The sequence below is a fragment of the Pogona vitticeps genome, chromosome 14 (assembly GCF_051106095.1).
Source record: "Pogona vitticeps strain Pit_001003342236 chromosome 14, PviZW2.1, whole genome shotgun sequence".
NCBI lineage: Eukaryota > Metazoa > Chordata > Lepidosauria > Squamata > Agamidae > Pogona > Pogona vitticeps.
The window spans coordinates 20,148,788-20,160,077 of record NC_135796.1 but is presented as its reverse complement, the minus strand read 5'-3'; the positions used below and the strand labels follow the sequence as shown (position 1 = coordinate 20,160,077).

The 11,290-nt window shown below is 60.4% G+C and overlaps 1 protein-coding gene across 1 annotated transcript in view; it reads left to right on the top strand.

Annotated features, from left to right (window-relative positions):
* The first annotated feature begins 1,431 nt into the window (after positions 1 to 1,431).
* The window catches only part of MYO18B (myosin XVIIIB), a 69,216-nt gene continuing 59,357 nt past the window's right edge, over positions 1,432 to 11,290 (top strand). Inside the window, 7 exon segments of the mRNA XM_078381868.1 lie at positions 1,432 to 1,626; positions 6,059 to 6,208; positions 7,204 to 7,359; positions 7,779 to 8,750; positions 9,608 to 9,674; positions 9,886 to 9,998; positions 10,938 to 11,120. Of these exon segments, the coding sequence (XP_078237994.1) occupies positions 6,170 to 6,208; positions 7,204 to 7,359; positions 7,779 to 8,750; positions 9,608 to 9,674; positions 9,886 to 9,998; positions 10,938 to 11,120 (1,530 nt within the window). The 5' untranslated portion in view covers positions 1,432 to 1,626; positions 6,059 to 6,169.

The window sequence follows — 11,290 nt, the reverse complement described above, 5'->3', positions numbered from 1 at the left end:
CCGGGGCTGAGGGAGGGAGCCAAGGGAAGGAGGGGCTCCGGAGCCCCCCCCCCCCCCGGCAGCTGGATGAGGAGTGGAGGCCCTGGGGAGCGGGGGGGGGGTTGGTGGGTTTCCCCCCCTCCTCTCACCTAGCCCGAGCATGGTGGGGGTCTCTCTCCCGTGGGTACCGGAGGGGGGGGCATGACGGGACGAGAAGGGGAGAGGCGGGCGGGGGGGGGGGCTCTCTTTGCCCCGGCAGGGCGTCTCTCCAACAGGCGGATAGAGGGAGGCTTTCCCTGGGGGGGGGGGCTCCTCCTCGCCTTGGGGAGCCCCAGGGGCCTCTGGCTGGCAGGCTTCGCTCCGGGGGGGACCGGGGGGGGGAGAGAGAGAGGAAGGGGAGGCCCTGGGACTGCTCTGGCTCCCGGAGCCTCCTCGGGGAAAGGGGCCCTTGGGGGGGGGGTGGCGGCTCTCCTCAGGCTGCCTCTCCCCTCCCACCCCCCCCCCCCGGCCCTTGGGCTGCCTCCTCCGGGAGGGCCTTTTGGGGGGGGCGGGAAGGGGGGAGAAGGAAAGCTTCCAGCCGACGACCCGCGAGGGACTCGAGGAAGGGGCGCCTCCCGTCTTCGCCCCCCCCCCGCGCGTTTCTCTTCCAGGCCCTGCTGGGAAAAAAGGGGGGGGAGTCCTTGAAGAGGAGGGGGAGCAAGAGGGAGGGGGGCACGTGCTTGTTTCCCTCCGCGAGCGCTTCCGTTTTGGCTCTTTTTTGGAATGCCGCCGAAGTCACCCAAGGGGGGGGGGTCGCCCCCCCCCACCCGCCCCCCCCCCAATCGCCGCAGAAGGGATTCGAGGTCGGTCGGTCCTTTTGGAGTGGATGGTGCCTTTTCGAAGGACCGGCCGGCCGCCCACCGCCTTGCGGGCTTCCCGAGGGAGGGGAGAGCCGAGCCCTGGAGGGGGGGTGCGCGCGTGTCCTGGGGGGGGGGGGCGGGGGCTCTTCCTTGGTTTGCTCCAGGGGGACCACCTGGCGCGAAAGGGCCCTAAAAAAGCCTCGGCTCTTTCTTGGTCGAGGGTGGGCTCACCGGGCCGGGGGGGGGGGGGAGGAGAGCGAGAGGGGCCGTGCTGCGCGTGCAGGAGCTGCCCCTGGAGATGTGCCCGAGGGAGGGAGGGAGGCAGGGAGGGGGCGTCCTGGCCCTCCCCCTCCCCCTCTCGGCTTCCCCTTCCTCTGGACCCCGCCTGGCCTGGCCTGGCCCGGCTGCCCAGCTGGCCGCTCTCAATCTCTCCCTCGCTCGCTCTGCGGGTGTTTCTGCCCCTGTCACTCAAGCGCCTCTCCCTCTCCCCCCCCCCGATGTCAGGGGTGTGTGTGTGTGTGTGTATTTTTAGCCCTGACCTGGCCTTCTCTCCCTGCTCAGCTGCTGGCTCTCTTCTGGGGGAGGGGAGGGGAGGGGGGTCCTCCTCCTCCTCTTTGGGACGGCCTTCCTCCTCCTCCTCCTCCTCTTCCTCCTCTTCCTCCTCTTCGTCCCTTTGCTTTTCTCTGCTTGGTAGGAACCTGTAGCTGCTCCCAGACAGAGCCTGGGGGGCTGTTTTTGTGTAGGAAGCCCCCCCCACCTACCCCCGCCATCATCCTGCCTGGGGCTGGTCGCGCTGCTAATAGAGAAGGTACTGTAGAGCACATTCCCCAGGTTTGCTTGTGGGGGAGCAAATGGGGGGGGGAGGTTGTGCAGGGTGGGGGTGGTGGGGGTGGTGGGGGAAGCAACCGGGCAGGGGGGAAGGGGGGCAGCTGCCGGGTCCTCCTGAATGTCCCGCTTTGGGCGTGTGGGCTGTTCGGCCGCGGGGGGCTATTTTTAGAGAGGTATGAAGAGGGGCCTCAACGGGCCCGCCAGGCCGCCGGTCCTGGGGCTGGCCGGCTGGCCGGCGGCCCTCGCCCTTCGCCTGACGGCCTCTTGCAAGCAGGGTGATCTTAGTGACTGCCGGAGGAACGGTTAGAAGTGGGCAGGAATCTTAAAGTGGCCTCAAAATCTTGATTTCCAAGCCCCCCCCCCCCCGCCAACCCCCTGGGAAGAGGCTGCTTAGGAAGAGAGAAGAGAGAAAGAGAGTCGGGACTTCAAGGAGGCGTGAAGAAAACCCTGAAGTCTGAAGAGAGCAGGGTGTGGGGAGATGTTTCCCCCTTTCTTCTTGCTAATTGTTTTGGGGAGGGGGAACAGACAGAGCGGCGGTGGGGGGGGGGGGCTGACTCGGCCGGCCAGTCTGGCTGTACTGTAGGCACAGACAGATTTCCTGAGAGGTCCCCATGCGAGGGGACTGGAGGGGGCAGGACATACGTATTGGCATAGGTGTCTTCGGTCACCCTTTCAGTGCATGAGGGGACCTTTAGAAGAGCCACCTGCCTTTCAACCCCGAGACCCCCCCCCCCCGCATTCACACCACTAATAAAAGCTCGGGACTCATCCGTTGAGTGGCCCTGTTGTGCCTGGCTGAGACCTCTTTGGGAAAGTTCCTTTTTTGGCTCACGGATCCCAGCCTCCCCTGGTGGCCACGCTGAGGAGAAGGCCTTTGGATGCTGTTGGGGGGGTCTCTTGCTCCCCCCAAAACAACGTGGCGGCATGGAGTGGGCCTCCTAGAGGGGCACATCTCTTTCCACAGAGGTGCACGCCAGCCCACAGATGTCACGCATGCGCATGCACGTGCATACACAGTTGTGTTGAGATTTGTAGAGGTAGTGTGGTGGGAAATACTCATGGCCTCCTAAGCAGAAGGGTTGCTCCCTTCCCCCCCCCCCCCAACCCACTGCATCAGTGGGATTTAGAGACATGTCGGCTTACTTTTTCAGCGAGAGGCTCTGTTGGGATCGGCCCCAGTGAGAAGTTGGCCTTAGGGTTCTCAAATGATTTCTCTCCCCCCCCCCCAATGTTTGTTTCTAGTACAGTACAGATTTTTATTCTTTTAGGGAGAAACTCCTAAGGCTGATGTCTTTCTGTCTCCAACATTGCCAGAATTCCCAAAGTAAAACTTTCTCCTGCACAGAGAGAGACAACTCAGAAAGTTTCACTGGCGTGATGAGTCTATCTTTGAAAAGTCCTGAAAGTTGCCAGGGAGGGAGGGAGGGAGGGAGGCTAATTGGATGTTGTTGTTGTTGTTTTAACCGTAATTCAAGGAAAGGGCATATTTCTTCCTTGAAAAGGATTTGACCTTAACCAAAAAAATAGGACATGGACAGACAGCGATATTGGCCAGATTCTGCTGTCCAGGCCCAGGGTGCTAAGTAGCGCTGAACTCCGAGGATCAAGTCCGTGCACGTTCAGCCACATTAATAACAGCGGATTAAAGCGGCCACCTCTTTTTCTGAGGGGCTCCTGCGCCTTAGCCACGGTATGGCAAGCAGGCATCACATCACCCTCTCCCTGGTTGGGATCCTCGCGAGGGACAGAATGGGTTTTGTGCAGGGTGTGTGTGTGTGTGTGGGAGAAATGTTGGTTCAGTTTGCTTTCGAAGAATTTACCAACGTTTGTGACATGCCTATTCACGCTTGGAGGAACGGAATTTAAAGAACAACAACAACAACAACGGTTGGGACTAAAGGGGATGTTTTTTGCCGTGTCTGGTTGCCTAAATCTCCTTCTTTTGGTTTGTGTATTCCTTGAATCTTGGACTTCTGGTTCTCCCAGTCAGAAGACTATCTGACGTCTTTTCTGAAATGGTCTCTGTGAGAAATCAGGGAGTAGGTTTGCCTTGCCTGGTTCTGACTCGCTTGCAAGCCAGGTAGAAGATTTCTCCTTGGGTTTGTCCAAGGCGGAGACTCATTTCCATTTCTCTCTCTGTGTGTGTGTGTGTTTTGGAGTTGCTGAGGATTACAATCCAGACCTTTTGAGGAGTTTTTGTTCTTTTGGGGGGGAAGGGGGTAGAGGGGCTATTGTCCTGCCACTGTGCTCCCGCCTTACCCCATGGGAAAAACACTCAGCCTGGCCTTTGTGGTCCTTGTGCTCTTCCCCAGCAGGGGCTTCTTGGCAGGGTTATGGGTGGGGGGGGGGAAAGGGGTTCTGAGTTGCTGCTGCTGCTCCCGGAGTCATTTCTGAGACCGGGAGGGCGGGGAGGCAGGCCTGCAAACCCAGCAGGGGAGAGACATCCCTCCTCCCCCCCCCCCGAGATCCCAGGGCCGGGATCTTGTGGCCGGGACTGGCGGGGAGGGGGCCCTTGTGACAATTGAACTTGGGGTAGGTCGGCGGGTGGTTTCTTGGGAGGTCAAGGGGTGGGACTGGCCGGGACTGGGAGGAGGGCCAGGAGAGCCTCTGGGCTGGCCAAAGGTGGAGACCTGCCTGGGGTGGGCAGGTGCGGGATCCAGCTGCTCTCGGCACTTAGTCCAGACACCCCGGGGGTGTGGAAGGAAGGCGGCCCTATGGTAGGGGTGGCCCTTGGCGCCTAGAGGCTCACCCCGAGGTTTGTCCCTTACACACGCACACACACACACACACACACACACACACACACGCCCCAACGTGGCCTCTAGGGATGGAAGGAATATGGGGGCCACGGTGGCTTTGTGCTCGGTGCTCGGACAGGACGGTCCTCCTCCTGAAAGGGGGCCCCTCCCCTCCGTGAGGAATTCCGGAGACCCGTGAGCTGCCTCCTCCGACTCAGAAGAGCCTGGCAGTGACGGATCGGGCCTGGGCGCTGCCTTTCCCCCCTGGCTCTCCTGACGTGTCCAGTAAAGTGACCTGAGTGCAGAGCCATTCGCTTGGCGGAGCTGCCTGGGGCCTGCCAGGAGAGCTGGCCGGGGCGGGCCAGATTCCACCCCCCGCTCCTGCCTCAGCAAGGGGAAGGTCACCCGGGTGGCTCTGCTCTCGTATTATGTGTGTGTGGGAATGTGTGTGTGTGTGTGTGTGTGTGGGACTCCTTAGACGTCTTTTGCAGCTGTCTGCTGCTGAGGGCTGGGGGAGGGAGGAGGAAGCAGGGGGGCTGCAGAAACAACGGGGGGGGGGAAGGGGACCAGATGTGGAGTGGAGGGGGGGTCACTCCCTCTGGGAACAGCGAGGAGGCCCTGGGCTCGGCTGCTTCATGGGTCAGATGGTCAAGAAAGAAGAGCTTTGTGACCCAGGATTTTTAAAAATGGTGGCACCTCATCATATTTTCTAAAAAGGACATTCAGTAGCTTTTGCTAACATGTCACCAAGATGGGAAGTGTTACTCTGGGTTTTCTGCTGCTGTTGCTTAAGCTGGGCAGTGTAAAACTGAGAGGAAATGGGGAAGCCACCCCAAAGCGCACCCCCCCCCACCGTGTGGCCAGATGTCAGAATGGCTGTCCTTCCGGGCAGGTGGACTTGCCAGGTGGGGAAGGTGGGGAAGGTGGGCTGGCCGGTGAAGAGAGGAAAGGGCGGGGCGGGCTTTTTGCCTTCACTGGAAGAGCCCCCACCCCACCCCCACGCAGGGCCGTGGCACCTTTTGGGGCTGCTGCGAAATGACTGGCATCGTGGGTCTTGTGGGACCCCCCCCCCCGTTTATCTGTTGCACAGTCTCGGCTTGTACCGCATAACAGTGACAAAACTTTGGCTCCCACACTCAGAGCAGTGCGCAGATATCCGTGGGACGTGGCTAAGAGAAGGCTGCGTAGATTCTGGGCAGGCAGAAGACTGAGGGTCACCTGGCGGGTTTGGATGCGGGTCACGGTCTTGGCCGCACTTCCACGTGGCCTCGTTATAGCGCCGTTTGAGAACGCCTGCCCCCTTTTCTCCAGCTTTCCCCCACCCATGCAAAGCCCTGCCCAGGTGAGGCTCCCAGCCTTTGACCCTGCTGAGGGTTTGGCCTCCAGCTCTCTGTCCCCCCCCGCCCCAGTTCCGTCTCTGCCAAGAGTCGGGGGGATTTTGAGAAAAGGAGCCGAAATGGAGGCCCCAGACGGAGAGGGAGGCCAGGCTGCTGTGGAGGGAAGCCGGTCTCTCTCTCTCTCTCTCTCTCTCTCTCTGTGTGTGTGTGTGACCCGCCTGACAAGACTTTCCCCCTTTCTCTCTTTCCTTCGGTCTCTCCCCCTTCCTTCCCCGTGGCACCACTCCTCTTCCCCCCCCCCTTTCTTCCTCCCTCTCTGTTCCTGGTCCCACGTCAGTCACCGTCACCGCAAAGCATCCATTCCTTGTGTCTCTCTCATCTCACCTGCGAAGGGCCGCCACCATCACCGCCTTCCAGCACCTCTGAGCCCAGCCCTCCTCACGTCCGCATGGCCATCTCATCACGCCTGGCTCTGTGGGAGCAAAAGGAAAGTGGCATGCAGGCGGGGAGGGAGGGGTGCATGAGTGAGGAGCCCACTCTGGCATGGCCCTGGGGGTGGGGGTGGGTGGGGGTTGGAGCCTCCCAGAGCCTGGGGAGGGGGCTTTGGTTTCCTTCCAGACAGCAGCTCCCGGCCGGCCGGCCGTGTCCTTTGGAGATGGAGTCCAGATATGTGACCTGGAAGCTCGGGTGGCCCCGCTCCACGGACACTTGAAGCAAGGCCAGCACCGCCAGCTGCCTGCCTGACATTCTGCTTGACCGTGCCCAGCACTGACCAGCTTCCCTCAGGACAGTTGCTTGCCCTAGAAAGGCCTTGTGGCTGCTGCGGCCGCCTTTTGCTTCCTGCCAGCCTGGTGTTTGTGGCGGCCTCTGCGCTCGGCTTCTGCCTCTTTGCCTGCCTCTGGCTGAAGGCTGGCCCTGAGCTTTGCCCAGAGCTGAATGTTGTTTGAAAGGGGGGGGGCAGCTGCTGTGGGAGGCAGGGGGCCGGTGGTGGTGGTCTGCACGTGGGTGCGTCCCCTCCTCCCACGTGGGCTTCCGGCTGCATAGGTTGGAAGGTTCCTGTGGGGGGGTCATCAGAGTGTGTCTGGGTTGGCAAAAGAGTTTGCATCTCAGCCTCCCACGTGGAACACAATCTCTCCCTCCGAATGCTTCTCATTCTCTGGAAAGGCTGGAATGCTTCTGTGCCTAGAGCTGGTTTCTGGCATCTGCAGGCACAGCCTCTGCTCCTCCGCCTCTCAAGTGTGTTTCTCTGTCCTTGTATTGGGAGAACCGGGGGAAGAATCTGTGCGGGAGCAATGAGGTTTCTCCCCCTTTTCAGGGGACTGAGGGAGGAGTGATGGGCACACATGCTCGTGTCCCCCCCCCACGGCCAGCCAGCTGGCCTGCGCCCTCCATAGCATGGCAGGAGTGCCACGGAGGACGGGCTCTCGCGTGGTTCGAGAGGTTGCTGCTCAGTAACCTTCCCCCTTTGCTTGTTGAAAACAGATTAAGGAGGAGGACCGCACCCCCACACCTTCCTCTCCACCCCCTCTTTTCTCCGTCATTCCTGGGGGGTTCATCAAACAGCTGGTGCGGGAAACAGAAAAGGAGTCCCAGGAAGCCAAACGGAAAGAGAAGGTTGCTTTGAATGCCAAAGAGAACGTAAGTGGTCATTTTAGTGGTGGCAAGGGGGGGGGGGAGTTAGGTATGTGCGTGCACGCGCACCCCTGGATGTGTGTTAAAAGCAGAACCTGGAACGTTTATACCTTGGATGCAGCTCTCGGCATCCTTTGCACCCACACCTCCCATGTGGCCCAGCTGGACTGTTCATTCATTTTGCAAACAAGGCCACAGGGTGACCGAAAAGGGGACGGGCGTGAGGCTCTGAGCGGCAGACGGGTGCGTTGCTCGGCCGACACCACCTGGCTGCTCTTTGAAGCCCTGTGGGAGTAACGCGAAGAGAGAAGGTCGGTTGGGAAAAGGCCAGCCGGCCAAAACGCGAAGTGGCTTTTCCCCACCTGCCCTCGGTGCGCGGCGTGTGGTGGGATCCTCCTGGAGCTCGGCGTCCCTTTGTTTTTCAGCCGCCGGGGAAGGAAGTGGATGGACCGGTGCAGCCGTTTGTGATCAAGGACCCCAACATTTTGGAAGTTGGCATGGCCAGCAAGGGTCAGGGCCAGCTTCTGCAAGGAAGGCTGAATGGGGAGAAGCCCGGAGGAGAAGCTCTGCCCGAGATCCCAGAGAGGAAGCTTCCGCCATGCAAGAGAGCCACCGCAAGGAGCAGCGCCAAGCCGCCGGTCTCCCTGGCACCAGAGCCGGCACCGCCAGCTGCTCCCAAATGCGGAGAGGCCGTCCCCTCTGCTGGATCTCAGCCTCCTAAAGCTCCTTCCCCAGAGCAGAGCGAAAGGAGCCACGTGAAGGATGCAGGGACCGGCCCTGAGCCAGCAAGGAAGGGCCACGCGCCCTGGCACAAGCGCTTCGAAAGCCCAGGGAAAGAGAACGTGGACGTGGGGGCCAAGGAAGAGCTCCCGAGCCGGCTGGCTGGCAAGACCAGAGGAGCCGGCAAGGCGAGAGAGCCGGGCGAGAGCAAGGAGAAGTCAGCGGAGGTTGGAAAGCAGGCGGGCGATGCCAGGAAGAGACTGGGGGAGAAGATCAAGGAGAGGACAGGGAGGCCTGGGAAGGAATCGGCCGACGCCACGGGGCACACGGGGGAAATTAGGAAAGGCCTGGCCGAAGTCAAGGAGAAGGCAGGGAAGTCTGGGAAAGGGATGGGGGGCGTCCAGAAGAAAGTGGGAGAGGTCGGGAAAGGACCAGGAGGAACGGAGGAAGATGTGGGAGAGAAGGTGCTGGCAGAAACTCAGGAGGAGGAGGGAGGAATAAGCGGCAAAGGGCCCCAAGGACCCAAAGAAGATCCAGCTCCGACAGCGGGCGAAAGGGAGCCGGACTCGGCAGCAGCGGCAGGAGGCAAGGGGGACGGAGAACCGGAGGAGAACCGCCATCGAGGGCCTGCGGGAGAGAGCCTGGAGGAGTGGAGCGAGAGGGCCAGTCCAGACAAGGTGAGGGGCTCTCAGGGTTGGCACTTGGGGGGGGCAGGGGCGGATGAACCCTGGGGGGAGGAGAGAGGGGGCCCTGACTGGACGGCTTGCTTTGCATCACCTTTGTCGGAAGGGTTGTATCCTGCACATGCAAAGAAGCCAGTCTTCCAAAGGCTCCTCCCAACTTTCTTGGTGGGTCTCACCCTCCCCCATCTCCCAAGAGGGGGGGTCCCAGATGGCAATGTTTGCTACAGAGCCAGCCCTCTAACCCCCCCCACCTCACCCCAGTTGCTGAAGCACGATGAAAGCGAGCAATGCCAAGCACGCCTCCGGCCATCTTGCGGGCTGTAGCTTGGGAAGAGGATCCATGGGGGACGCCAGCCCCGTTTGGGATTCCCCAGCCGACGTGACGAGGGTCCCCCGGGGTTCCCTGAGGCACCTTTCCCTGTTTCTGTCCCACTGAGGTTGCCCAAGGGCTCCTTGGGGTGAGAAACGGAGAGGCTGGGAGTAGCAGCAGCCGAGATGCCTCTCCCGCAGTTCTGGAACCCAGGATTGTGGGGATGAGATGCCCAGATCCTGCTCCTCTCCCACAGTGGCCAAGGAGGGCAGAAAGGCTCAGCCCCCCCCTCCCTCGCCCCCCCACCCCCGTGCATGTCCACTCGACTCACTTTAAATCTTCGACCTGGGGGGGGGATCCCTGGGGGCTGGTGGGGAAAGCAGGGGCTTGGGCAAGCTCTGAAGGGTCACAGACCCTCTTTTGGGGTGTCCTGCTCATACCAAGGAAAAGGGGATCCCCATTCCCCCCACCCCCCCCCCGGCAGGGGCTCCTCCTGCTGAATGAATCCCGTGGCGTGTCTGTCTGACCCTCCCTTCCCTAGGCATGTGAGGACACGTGGTATGAAACGGAGAAGGTTTGGCTGGTCCAGAAGGAGGATTTCACCCTTGGTAAGATGCCCCCTCCACCTGCTTGCCCCCCTTTCCGGCTCCCTCTAACGAGCTCCGGGTTGGCCTCTGTGGCCGAGCAGGGGAGAGCGATGCCCTCGTGCTTCAGATCCGGGAAGGGCTGAGCTCCTTCGGTCAGGACAAGCCCCTTCAGGGGTCCACAGAGTCCCGGCCGAGACCAGCGTGGCCTCCTTCCCCACTGACTTTTTTGCAGCCACCCAGCTCAAGCCGGATGTTGGGACTCCAGAGCTTCCTGCTGGAAAGGTCCGGGTCCGCGTGGAAGCAGACGGCTCCATCCTTGAGGTGGAGGAAGAGGCCATCCAGAGAGTGAGTGGTGGCCTCGTTCTTTCTCGCTCTTCCCGTAAAGGACCCTTGGCCCTCTTTTGTGGGTCTGCCATTGAGAACCTTCCCAAAAGCAAGGATTTCCCTTAAGGATGGGGAGGGGAGGGATATGTCCTTTCCGTTTCCCCCCCCCAAAAAAAACACCTGGGCATTGAGCTGTTTGGTCCTGAATAAGGATGACCAAGAGGCTCCCGACCCTTTTAGGGCAGGAGGGAGAAGCCCAGACCTTCCCATTTCAGCCAGAAGCTGCACCTGTTGAATTTGACCCCTCCAGGCAAATGAGAATTTCAGTTCGGTTCCTTGCCGAAAAATTTCCCAAAATGTGGAAATTGCATATTGAGAACAGAAAGAACCTGAGGTTTAAGAAGCAGGAACCCAGAAAGAAGGGAGGAAGGAAGGGGGGAGATTTTTGCCCTCACCCTTCCTTAGTGGCCTGGCGCATCCTGAACACCCCCCCCCCCCCAAGGCTGGCTCCTAAAATGGCGAGGAGAGGAGGATGAAGGAAGCAGCGCCTTTCCCAGCTTCAAGGAGAGATCTTGCAAATTCCTGCCCCTGTCCTCATCCCTGGTGAGAAAAGACTTCTCAGCCTATCAGCTGAAAGGGATCTGCCACCGTCGGATTTTTTTCACCCTGCATTTGTGCAAAAAGAGCTGTGGTGTTTTTTTTTTAATTCTTCAGCAATATTCCAGAAAACCCCAATAATAAAAAACCCAACAATATAATATCTTTGCGTAAATATAATTTTTTGGGATAAAGAACAGGTTTTAGGGGGCAAGTGGGTTGGAGTTTGGACATAAGTCTAGAAATATGAAAAAAGGCGGACAGATTCTCGTCAGCTTTCCCCGTGAGGAGAGAAGGCTTTGGAGGGGACTTGTTGCCGCCCCGTCTGCCCCCAAGAATGACTTCGCCTCTTCCTGCCGACAGACCAATCCTTCCAGGCTGGACTTTGCCGAAGACCTGGCCTCGCTGGTCAGTCTGAACGAGTCGAGCGCCGTCCACACCCTGCGCCAGCGCTTCCAGGCGCAGCTGGTTTATACCTACAGCGGGTCTGACCTGATCGCCATAGAGCCCCCTCCCTGCGCGACCAAGGGCTCCAAAAAGGTGCAGGTAAGGGGTGGCGGCCTTGCCAGTGTCTGGGGTGGGGGTGGGTGGTTTCCTTCCTGCCCCCTGGCGGCCCCCTCCGCCCCGGCACTGGTCGGGCCAAGACTGGGTGCGGCTGTGAGGCCAGTTTCCTGAAAAAAGTAGGGCCAAAGGGACCTCCACAAAAGTCTCAAGCA